Source organism: Lampris incognitus, chromosome 8 (assembly GCF_029633865.1).
Source record: "Lampris incognitus isolate fLamInc1 chromosome 8, fLamInc1.hap2, whole genome shotgun sequence".
Classification (NCBI taxonomy): domain Eukaryota; kingdom Metazoa; phylum Chordata; class Actinopteri; order Lampriformes; family Lampridae; genus Lampris; species Lampris incognitus.
This window is the reverse complement of record NC_079218.1, coordinates 49,542,453-49,554,937: the sequence shown is the minus strand read 5'-3', so window position 1 is coordinate 49,554,937 and position 12,485 is coordinate 49,542,453. Positions and strand designations below refer to the sequence as shown.

Sequence of the window (12,485 nt, the reverse complement as noted above, 5' to 3'; positions counted from 1 at the left end):
GCATGAATGACCATATGTGAACTTCTAAATAGAAAAATGTTTCAAAAAAACCCTAAATGTAGAAAATTCTGCAGCTAAAAGCCCACAAGTGCTGTTGAAATATGTATATGTAAGAAATATGTATATGTAAGAACAGGTCCATGGCTGTTACAAACACAACATTTTTGCTGAATCCAGAAACGTAAACTAAAAACTCCAAACTATTCAAAGCTCGGGTGCGTACCACCATGCCTTACATGAGCTAGCAGCCGTGTCATCTGGGAACCCCCTTATGTGTACTACTGCAGACAAGTCGCTTACGTCCACATACAGACTGGATATCATGTTACATATTGTTGTTCTAGACTGTTCCCTGGTACAGAGAGATAATCATCTGCCTTTTTTAATCTTTATGTTGGCGAGAGGTTTACGTGCAACAATAGTGAGGACCCCACCTGCAGTGGTGACGTCTCTTGGCCATCCAGAACTCACAGTCACAGTTGAAACAATGTGAGGCCATGTGGTCGGGCACCCATCTTGTCACCTACACACACAGACACACAATATAGACTTTCAGAACAGTCTGTAGTATCTGGAACCTTATCAGGGAGGTAAAAGAGGCAGAGAGGAGTGTTTATCAGGATAAAACTATGACCTCTGTGTCCTTGCTCTCCACCCTATCCCAGCTGCCCTCGGATAGGCAGTCCTCGCTGTGTGTTGACAGAGAATCCTCCTCATTGCTGTTGTCTGACTCCCGCAGACACGTCTGGAATAAGAGGCAGAGGGAGGTCAGGATGCAGACAAGGAGGGAGGACAGAAAACAAATTATTGAGGCTAAGTGAAGGTTAATATTCACATGCATGCACGCACTTCAGATTGTGAAACTGGAGATGAAACACTCTGACACAAACAAACTACGAGCTACTCACAATGTCATCCTCATAGTCGACCTCGGGCTCCGAGGGTGGAGTGCCGTATGCTTTACTTTCCAGTCTCATCTGAAGCTGTCGCACCTGCTGCCGCAGCACCTCCACCTCCTGTTTGTAGACCGCCTCGATCTGCCGCAGACGCTGCTGCACGGCGTCCATGGGCACTGGCAGCCCATCATCGTCAAGGTAGGCTGGGGCTTGGGGGGGTGGGGAGTTTGAGGAGGGCGAGGAGTGGGAGGCTGGCAATAGCTGATGGCCTGCTGTGGAGTGGCAGTTGGGGGCAGCCACTGCGGGCCAGCAAGCGGTGGTGTAGCCAGAGCTCTTGACAGCAGACAGCCATCCAAACTGCACAGGGCTGCTGAGGCCACGTACAGCTTCCCTGCGGCAGCACTGGGCAGCACTGGTGACTGCCAGACCTTGGGTGCGGAGCAGCTTGTTGGCCAGCCGGCGGCTCTGGTAGGCATTGGGTTGCAGGGCCCGGCAGATGCCCGAGTGGCTGGCACTTGTGCAAGCCGACTGGACCAGGCCTTGCACACTCTCCCAATGGGAACCCAGCAAGGACAAGTCGGTGAGCTTAGTCTGGGATATAAGATGGCGAGATGGAACTGCTACCTGGGCACAGTCCATGGGAGGTACTGCCATTGTTGTTTCACGCTCTCTTCCTTTCACCGTGTTCGTCCTCACCTCGTCTTTCTCCCTCTGAGCTTGGGGCTGGTGCTCGGGCTCAGGCTCAGGCTCAAGCTGCTCCCTGTTTTGGAACTCACTCTGGCTAAACTCCTTCATCTCGCGAGAGGACAAAACTGGGGGGAGTTCTCCCTCACTGGTGAGCGTCTCAGTGGAGTCCTCCATGGGAAGTAGTGGGCTCAGCTGTTTGAGAGCCAGCAAGTCTGCAGATTCCGGGAGACTGTACACTTGGCCGCCCATGTGGCCGTTCAGGATCTTGATGGGTGTAATGGCTGTAGGTATGGTGCCATTACAGGGGAGAGGTAAGCATGCTTCTGATTTATGGGTGGGTGAAGCAGTGGCCTCAGCAGTCCTAGAGGAGTCCTCAGCCTCCTGAGGAGGGGTTGGTGCTGGGAGTGGAGGGCTGCTAATCTGAGGCAAGGCTTGTTGGAGGATAGCAGAAGAGAAGGAATGGTGAGGGAGTGTGACATTCTTATTGAGTGGGACAGCAGTGAAGGGCAAGGAGGGCAAGGGCTGTGTGGTGAGACAGGTCTCCTCTCTTGTATCTTCCTCTGCACCCGAACCTTCCTCTGGGGGTGCAATTGGATTTTCAATATTCGGTTCCACTTCAAAGTCATTGCTGTCCGATTCAGTGTTGGGCGTGTTTTTCCCGTGGGTTTCTAGATAAGTTCCTCCCATGGTGGGTGTGGGCTCCAGGGTCGGGCGATCCTCCAAACAGTGCTTGTTGAGGTTGGGATCACTTGACGTTCGTGTGAGGGGCACACCATTCTCACAAGCTGACACCAGGTTGTCCATGGAGCGGGTCTTAGGAAGTCTGGAGAAAGAAATACACAAGGACATTTTTCTCAGCTGCTGTGATGACGATCACAAATATTTGTGGCAGAAGAGGGCAACCTAGACTCCAGAAGCACAGATGGCAAAAATAACATGGCAAGCAGAGTGAATTAATGAGTTTCGCCTCTGTTGACCCCTTGACAGGGCCGTCTAGACAGCAGGTGAAAAGATCAGCAACAGTTAAACATACCTGTCTAGGGAACGAGAGGTGAGTTCGTCTCCTGTGGCGCTAGGGGAGAGGTAGAGCTCCATGGCATCATCTACAGCTGTGCAGGGGGAGGAGGTGGGCAGGTAGACAGCTGTCCACAGCTGTAATGCTCGCGTGTGGCACACTGGCTGCAGCACCTGGCAGACAAACAACGAGAAGGACGACGCCTAAGGTCAATATTATGACATTATTAAATGCCGTTATAACAGTATCATGGTCACTAGTTGAAAAGGGACATGTAGACGAGCTTGCTCTCAGATATTAGATGATGAGATGGAACTGAGACCCGGAGGTGCTGCAATGGCTATTTCATACTCTCTTCCTTTCACTGCACCTGTCTCGTCTGAAGAAGGTCCACCGATTTGCCTTCAAAAAACACTACACCTTGGTTGGAATAGCTTATCTACTCTAATAGAATGACCATAGTGGTCATGTTGACCGATTGTGTTTTATTTTTGTTTATATATGTATGCATATTATATATATATATATATATATACACACACACACATACATACATACATACATACATACATACATACATACATACATACATACATACATACATACATACATACATATGTACACAGTGGATATACAAAGTCTACATACTAGAGATCTGCAAGCCTGTCAGGTCCCCGACACGCTGAGTTGATTTGGGCCCGAGCCTTTTTTTAGTAGATTGGGCTCGGGTCGGACTCAGGGCTCTTTTAACTTTCCATATACATGCAGCGCACGTTGCATGCTGAACCCAGCCACTGAGGATGCACAAGCCAGTGCATTCTTAGTGCCGGTCGAAAGCCCAGATAAATGGAGAGGGTAGCATCAGGAAGGGCATCCGGTGTAAAATTTTTGCCAAATCAAATATGAGGATCATAAATATGAGTTTAAATACTTGGGGTTGACTGTCCAAAGTAATGGGGAGTGCAGAAGAGAGGGGAAGAAGAGAGTGCAGACAGGGTGGAGTGGGTGAAGAGTGTCAGAAGTGATTTGTGACAGAAGGGTACCAGCAAGAGTTACAGCGAAGGTTTACAAGATGGTGGTGAGACCAGCTATGCTATATGGTTTGGAGACAGTGGCACTGACGAAAAGACAGGAGGCGGAGCTGGAGGTGGCAGAGTTGAAGATGCTAAGATTTTCACTGGGAGTGACGAAGAAGGACAGGATAGGAACGAGTATATTAGAGGGACCGCTCAGGTTGGACGGTTTGAAGACAAAGCAAGAGAGGCAAGACTGAGATGGTTTGGACATGTGTGGAGGAGAGATGCTGGGTATATTGGGAGAAGGATGCTGAATATGGAGCTGCCAGGGGAGAGGAAAAGAGGAAGGCCCAAGAGGAGGTTTATGGATGTGATGAGGGAAGACATGCAGGTGGCTGGTGTGACAGTGGAAGATGCAGAGGACAGGAAGAGATGGAAACGGATGATCTGCTGTGGCGCCCCCTAATGGGAGCAGCCGAAAATAGTAGTAGTAGTAGTAGTAGTAGATACATGCAGAGCACACATAGGCCACTATATGAAATATTGTTGTATTGATTATTTTATAAATATTATGCATATGCATGTACACGTGCATTACCAATGACAGTTGACCATGCCGTGTGTGTGTTTACGTATATCAGAGAGAACGCACATCAGAGAGAGCATGCATCAGCGACAGTGTGTGTCAGAGAGCTAAAAGTGATATAGGTGTAGGTCTCGGGCTGAAAAATTGCAGACTTTGTTGGGCTGGGGCCGGGCTAGGGCTTGAACACCACGGACCAGGGCTGGAGTTTTTGGCTCGTGCAGGGCTCTACTACACACCCCTGTTAAAATGCACAGGGCTGTGCACAGGAGATGCCCTCGCAATCTGACGGCTCTTGAACGTTTTTGCAAAGAAGAGTGAGAAAATATTACCAAGTCAAGATGTGCCAAGCTGATAGAGACTATTACCCAAAAAGACTGGGTGCTGTAATAAAAACCAAAAGGTGCTTCAACAAAGGATTAGTTTAGGGGTGTGCACACTTATGCAACCAGGTTATTGCAAGTTATATGTTTTTCTTTTTTTCCCCCCAAGGTAAAGTGCCTGTTACCGCTCTTGTTTGTCCCAGTTCTGTTTGTGTCTCTGTGAATGCATGATGTGCGAGTCACTATCGTCTACGACTGTAAAACATTACTGAATATTCGAGTCTCTGTCATGGAAATATACGCTCGACAAAGAAGCTTTCACCACTCTATTTTCCCAACTACCGGAAGGTATATGTGCTCGGCCCTGCGAGATGTATGGAACAAGCTAGGAGACGGAGTAAACGTCCAGGCGTCCATCTTGCCCGCTCTCGCTCGGCACCAGCCCACCCTTTTCAGCTCGACCATGTTGGACCTAGTTGACCATGTCGCTTCATTCCTCGGCGCTCCCTTGAGACCAGATAAGCCTTTCTCCAACCGATTATCCTGGACACCGGACAGCTGCCCTGTGGGCTCCCCACCAGGCTAACTGTGAAGCGAGGTGGTGTAGTCCTCCAGAATATCCGCCCTCTGGCATGGGAGCCTTTGTCGGATTATACTGCTGTCCCAGTCGAAGTGACTTTGTTCAACGCGAGATCCTTATCTGATAAGACTTTTATTCTCAATGACTTTTTCACCACCCGTGGAATGGATTTCTTACTGGTGAAGGAAACCTGGCTGGGCACTGGTAAGCTTGCTCCACTTGCTGAACTCTGTCCAGATGACTAACTTTTTTTCAGCACGACTACATCCTCCGGTGTTGTCGTTTTGTTTTCTGACCTGCAATGTAATTGATGCTTCTGTCGGATCATAGTGCTGCCATATTTAATGCATCTCTGCCTTTCTCTTCCACTAAATCTTATCTCCCTGTATGTTGTTCTCACTACATTAGCGCCTTCTCTGAGGCTCTCATAGCTGATCCCAATACATTCTTATATGTAAATGGCCCTCTCAGCCATTCCACTGAGCAAATTACTGGACCACTGAGCAAATCCGGCAGAACTCCAACAGATACAGTGTACTGGCTCTGTGGCCCCCCATATGGAGCAGTAATAGTAATGAGCTTCTTCCGAGAGTTAGTGTGGACAACCTGAAACACTAGAAAGCTTAAAGACTATGACAAAGAGTTAGAAAAAAAGTGGTGGGTACCATGTCATGACTGGGGATGTAGAGAAAGTTCTGGAAGTTTTTGTTCCCTGTGCGAAGCAAAGACCAGACAGAGCATGTGCGTTTGTAGACGTTCCGTGCTTCCCTCTCGCGGGCGTTGTTACAAAGGAACGTGCCGTACAGGCACGAGTATGTGTGCTGCACCAGCTTGACCTGGGACAAGGAGAAGAGAGAAAGAGGTCCAACCAAACACTTTTAAAAAATTTTGTTAGTCAGAACAGTTGAATCACAAACAGATGGCCATCTGACTGAGCATACCTTGAATAAAAAATTCAAAGAACTAGAAAGTCTTCATTAAGATGGCCAGATTGCTAGTCTACACAGGGTGTGAGAGAGTACAAGTAGAGGGGGATCTGTGAAACAGAGCGACCACCCACCAGGAAGGCCTCGTTGAACTCGAAGAGGCAGGGGAACTGTTTGAGCAGCTGGTGGACACAGTCCAGCCATTGAAGGAAGACGGGACACTGCTCGCTCACGTCGTCGGCATTCTCCTGGTGGCCGCAGCGGTCCCCAAACTTATGGCCAAAGTCCAACCACTCAGTCTCCACCAGCACCTGAAAACCCTGTGGGAAGCGCGGCAGCTACTGTTAGAGATTTATTTTTCAGGGAGTAAAAAAAGGAGGACAGAAACCTTTCACTTGATCCTTACACCTAATTTTACAACTGTAAAACTACATCAACAAAGTCTCTCAATCTGTGCTAAAAAGAGGCAAGTCCAGTAAAAATTCAATCTGAACCATACCGCACTGGTTGCTCTCACCTCTATTGTCCTGTAGAAGGGGTCCAATAAGATCTTGGCGAGAGCCACAATTTGGGGGGTGCGGTCCCACCCGTCTGAACAGTGCACGAGCACAGGGCGACCCTCCCTCTCCACGGCAGAGCACACCAGAGTGGCCGCCTTCAGCATGACAGACAGGTGCTGCAGCCAACGTGTGCTCTCGAGCGCTGAAAGCCAGCTGAACATAGCGGAGGGGGAAAGTTAGAAAACTGCAGATGCTAGGGGAACCAAATGATCTAAAGATTAGTTGTGCATGTGACAGCGTAGACACCACAGTAGAGCCAGGTTAACTCCGAGTGACCCTGTTTGAGTAACCTGAGATGACCCTGAGGCTACAGGCCGTAGTCGCTTACGTGCCTGACCTACATCTCAGGAGGCCCCTCTGTGTCATTACACGTATCTGTCAAAATGAAAACCATGAGCCTCAAATGTCCAGATATGACCTTGCAGATGACATTTCAGCAGCTGTGGTATGCCATATAAATACAGACAGAAAATATTAACGTGCACAGCTCTGGCACGCTGACGTGAGAATATATATATATATACAGACAGGTACACACAGAGGCACACCAGAACACAGATAAACGCACAGAATGTGCAGACAGACACCTGGCCATCCAAGTAGCAACAGGGCGAGATGATGGCTGCATTCCCATCTCTACGCGGTATGACCTTACTGAGGCCTTGAAAAGGTGGAAGTGAAAAGCAACGTGAGGAAGACAGAGAGAGAGAGAGATGCACAGGAAGGTCGGGTGGTGCAGCGAGAAAGGTCAGATGTATTGACTTACTTTCCCGGATCCGGGATCTGGCTACAGACTGCTCTCAGGGCCTGGAAGCTGTTCCTGATGGCGTGGATGTTGGCCATGCCCATGAACATCACCTCACAATTGGGGTAGTACTCTGAATAGACACAAACATAAAAGAAACTGAATAAGGAATCAGAATCAGAATACTTTATTCATCCCCGAGGGGAAATTGGGTTCTATAGCAGACACTCACGCTCTTAATAACTAAAAACTAACAAGATAAAAGATAAGAAAATAGAAACAAAAACAAATAGAAATGAAGATAAAATAAGAGATAGAAATAAGAACAAAATATATCAACAAGCATGGTGCACATAACACCCTATCTATACTGCACTACCGCAGCACACAACAAGCAGCACAAACAAAACCCGACAGGGCCAGTCCAGCGACCATTAACTCAGAGTGTCTGACACTCTGAGGGAGGAGTTGTAAAGTTTAATGGCCACAGGCAGGAATGACCTCCTGTGGCGCTCTGTGGTGCATTTCGGAAGAACGAGTCTATTACTAAAAGTACTCCTGTGCCCAACCAGCATGTCATGGAGTGGGTGGGAGACATTGTCTACGATGGCACGTAATTTCAACAGCGTCCTCCTCTCAGAAACCGCCGCCAGAGAATCCAGCTCCACCCCCACAACGTCACCGGCCTTGCAGATCAGTTTAGTGAGCCTGTTTGCATCCGCTACCCTCAACCTGCTGCCCCAACACACAACAGCAAACAGGAGAGCAATGGCCACCACAGACTCACACCACATCCTGAGCATTGTCTGGCAGATGTTGAAGGACCTCAGCCTCCTCAAAAAGTAGAGACGGCTCTGTCCCTTCTTGTAGAGGGCATCAGTGTTCTTAGCCCAGTCCAGTTTATTGTCCATATACACCCCCAGGTACTTGTAGTATTCCACAGTGTCCACACTGACCCCCTGGATGGAGACAGGGGTCACTGGTGTCATTTCCCTCCTCAGATCAACAACCAGCTCCTTTGTCTTAGTCACATTGAGCTGCAGACTGATCTGCTCACACCACGTGAAAAGTTTCCCCCCACAGCCCCGTACTCAGTCTCCTCACCATTACTGATGCATCTGACTATAGCAGAGTCATCAGAGAACTTCTGAAGATGGCAGGACTCTGTGTGGTAGTTGAAGTCCGTGGTATAGAGGGCGAAAAGGAAGGGAGACAGACAGGACCGTCCCCTGCGGAGCCCCAGTGTTGCTGACCACTCTGTCTGACACAGTGTTGCAAACACACATACTGTGGTCTACCAGTAAGGTAGTCAACAATCCAGGTCACAAGGGGGGCATCTACCTGCATTGCTGTCAGCTTCTCACCCAGTAAGTCTTCTTGAAGGGGAGGAGGAACAACACGGACCTGTGGTTGATGATTTTGTATCTTGGTGTGATGAGTCCTTGCTCTAAAACTAAAGATATGATACTCAGTTTTAGAAAGACTCCTCCTAGTCCTGTACCAACCAGCATTAAAGGTGCTGACATGGAGCTTGTGGACAGCTACAAATATCTGGGGGTTGTTCTTGACAACAAATTGTGCTTTGAAACTCAAGTCGCTTCCACATCTAAGAAGGTCCAACAAAGACTTTTTTCCTGAGGAAAATGTGGACGTTTAACGTCTCCTCCCAGATGATGACTCTCTTTTATACAAGTTTTATTGGTTTAATGTACTGTATTGTGGCTTGGTTTGGTAACTTGACTCTGGCCAGTAAAAAACGGCTTGATAGACGTATCAAATGGGCTAGCAAGATTTCAGGGAGAAGCCAAGCCCAGCTTACTGACCTTTATAATAGGAGGGTGTTCAAAAAGGCCATTTCCCTTCTGGAGTGCCAAGGTCACCCCCTTTGGCCAGAGTTTAAGCTGTAACCTTTAGGTCATCGGTTGAGGATGCCCTGTATTAGGACTAAGAGATACAGGGCTTCCTTTGTCCCCACTGCCATCTAATTGTTAAATAGTAGATAGTATGCATCTGTTGTCTGCAGTTTGCTTGTTTCCTTGGTCTGTATATTTGATATTTGAACTACTTTGGGTCTCCTTGACCCCTATGTCCTGTTGTCAATTCCACCTTGGTGTTTGTAAGTTTTGTCTTTGTGTGAGAGTTTTTATACTGGCTGCAAACAAATTTCCCTGCAAGGGACAATAAAGATACTTTGACTTTGACTTTAAGTAGAGCTGGCCAGATGGTGTTGAAGGCACTGAAGTCAAAGAACATGACCCTCACAGTGCTTGCTGGCTTATCCAGGTGGGGGTAGGCATGGTTAAGCAGGAAAATGATGGCATCCTCAACTCCCAGTCGGGGTTGGTAGGCAAACTGGAGGGGGTCTAAGTGTGGCTTGACCGTGGGTTGAAGCTGCTCCAGGATGAGTCCTTCCAGAGTCTTCATGATGTGTGAAGTCAATGCTACCGGTCTGTAGTCCTTGGCGTCCCTGGGATGCGGCGTTTTAGGCACAGGAATGAGGCAGGACATCTTCCACAGCATGGGGACCCTTTGAAGTCTAAGGCTCATGTTGAAGACATGGTGAAACAGTCCACATAACTGAGGGGCACAGGCTTTGAGCACCCTGGGGCTAACACCATCCGGCCTGCCGCCTTGCTTGCGTGAAGTCTCATCAACTGTCTTCTGACATGGTCAACTGTGAAGCACACTGTAGGTGTTACAGGTAGAGGGGGAGGGGGGGGTTGTCAGGATGGAGAGGGCCATTAGTCCAGGAACCCAGGGAGGGGGGGGAGAGTAGGGACCCCACTGGAGACTGGGGGGATTAAGGAGGAGGAGGGGGGGCAGTGAAGTTGACGGTTGGTGAGGGCAGGCAACAGATGAGACCGGGGGGGGACAGGGAGGGGTCATTGTGTCAAATCTGTTAAAAAACACATTAAGTTCATTGGCCCTGTCCAAGCTGCCCTCCACTCCCCTGCTGCCAGTCGGCCTGAAACCAGTGATGGTCTTCATACCACTCCAGACCTCTCTCATGTTTTTCTGTTGGAGTTTTTGTTCCAACTTCCTCCTGTAGTTATCTTTAGCCTCCCTGATTCTCACTTTAAGGACCCGTTGGATTTTTCTCAACTCCTTATTGCCAGCTCTACAGGACCTCTTTTTTTCATTCAGAAGAGGGCCTTTGTAGTGGGCCACACAAGGTATGAATCTTATAGTAATTGTGTAGTTACTGTGCCAATCATGGCTCTTGATCAGAGAATGAGATTTTGTTTTGGCAAAACACTTTTTTCACAATTTATATGATTTGAATTCCTGAGTTGTCAACTGGCTGTGACAGTAACCAGTAGGGATGGGATGATATGGGATTTTATTGCCGATCGCGATAAAAAACACATAACGAAAAGTTGATCGTGGTGAATTTCCATTATCAGGATAATTGTAAATGGGGATAATCGTGAATATCCTCATGAATGACTTGAAAACACTGTCTAGCTCGCTAATGCACAGTCCTATATCGATTTCCAGATTTAGCGAGTGTCCACCAAAGCATTTTTTCTTCCTGAAGCCAGTGTATTTTTTTTGAGTTGTTTGCGATGAGAGCGCCACATATTTACACTACAAACGCCAGCAATGTGACAAGACATTGAGCATCTATTCTGCACTGAGTGCTGCACGTTTGGTGTTTTCTTCTGGTTGCCAAGAGTTGAAAATGTTTAACTTTGGGTAAAATGCTGCACTTGTGGCGTCCGGGTAGCGTAGCGGGCTATTCTGTAGCCTACCAACATGGGGATCGTGGTTCAAATCCCTGTGTCACCTCCAGCTTGGTCGGGCATCCCTACAGACACAATTGACCCTTCGCTAAGCCCCGCCCCCTTGGTTACTGTTGCTACGCCTGGCAAGCTATCGTCCGTCCGCGAAATTTAAACATGGCATTTACTGTCATGTCAGTGACAGATATTCCAGGTGAATTGACATCCAATTTCTGGAAAAGCAAGGAGATATCAGAGAGAAGTAGACAGAAAGGCTTGCAATATGCATTTGAAAGCTACAGCCATGATATAATTTGTCAGCGTGTGAATGAAGGGGAAATTAAAATCGAGGCTAAAGCCTACAGGTCCCAATATAAGACCCAGGCACCCCACGTCTTAACTATTCACGTTAAGGACAAGGAGATAAATGAACAACAATGCTCGTGTACAGCAGGGTAAGACAATATAGATAGTTGTATTTTAAGTTGTTTTTTAAGCTGACATTTAGTTATGAGTCCATATAGCCTACTAGCTAGCTTTCAGATCTAGCTAACATTAGGCTATGTTTTAGCTAGCCAGGCTAGCCAGCTGGCTCAGGGGAGCTCACATGCACTTTCCCGTTTGTTTAAAGTGCACCAGGATATTGCTCACACATCGTGGGCTTGATCCATACACTGGATCTTATAAAGGCAAGAACAGAAGAGTCAGCTAAGTCCTGCACAAGTTTGCCACAACAATGGCACAAACCAAGAGGTGGTAAAATAAAGGCTGTGCCTGTATCATCGGTGGTGGTCACAAAGGCTAGATAGGATCGAAAGCGGAGACCGGTTGACTGTCACGTTAGCTAACCTAGCTAGCTAGGCTAGCTAACGTTAGCAAGCTTAGCTTGGAGCAAACAAATGTGCTTTTGTTTATCCTCGATGGATTCAGCTGTGAGTGAGATCTTCCACACTGTTTGATCCACATTTGACATTTTACCTCTTGTGTTTTACGTTTAGGAAAAGCCCAAAATACGACCCCACCCTCCAAACGTTTAGGATATCTGCTGTGTGATTTGCAGGTTCCGTAAGCGCACCGCTTCGGCATTTCCTCGATAGCTTGCCAGGCCTCCCCTGCTTAGTAACGGTTACTAACGTAGGATTGGACAGTGGCTGTTCTAGGGCGGGGCTTAGCGAAGGGTCAATTGGCCATGTCTGCAGGTGGAAAGCCGGATGTGGGTATGTGTCCTGGTCGCTGCACTAGCGCCTCCTCTGGTCGGTCGGGGTGCCTGTTCGGGGGGGAGTGGGAACTGGGGAGAATAGCGTGATCCTCCCACGCGCTATGTCTCCCCCTGTGGCTTATTTGGAGTCGTTTTGGATGCAGTGACACACGAACCTGTCACATGCCTTACAGATTTATCAATTATGCAACGCAGCGATTTTCAGTAAATGGT

At 48.1% G+C, this 12,485-nt stretch overlaps 1 protein-coding gene across 3 annotated transcripts in view; it reads right to left on the bottom strand.

Annotated features, from left to right (window-relative positions):
• Nucleotides 1–12,485, bottom strand: part of mtmr4 (myotubularin related protein 4) — an 84,331-nt gene that overhangs the window by 2,772 nt on the left and 69,074 nt on the right. For 2 of the 3 annotated variants that reach the window (XM_056284446.1, XM_056284443.1), the window contains 8 exons: nucleotides 7,353–7,464; nucleotides 6,544–6,739; nucleotides 6,161–6,346; nucleotides 5,766–5,936; nucleotides 2,617–2,771; nucleotides 909–2,406; nucleotides 635–745; nucleotides 435–523 (listed from right to left, as the gene is read on the bottom strand). In XM_056284446.1, the coding sequence (XP_056140421.1) occupies nucleotides 435–523; nucleotides 635–745; nucleotides 909–2,406; nucleotides 2,617–2,771; nucleotides 5,766–5,936; nucleotides 6,161–6,346; nucleotides 6,544–6,739; nucleotides 7,353–7,464 (2,518 nt within the window). The remainder of the gene's footprint in view (nucleotides 1–434; nucleotides 524–634; nucleotides 746–908; nucleotides 2,407–2,616; nucleotides 2,772–5,765; nucleotides 5,937–6,160; nucleotides 6,347–6,543; nucleotides 6,740–7,352; nucleotides 7,465–12,485) is intronic. The other variant, XM_056284447.1, reaches the window with a different exon arrangement.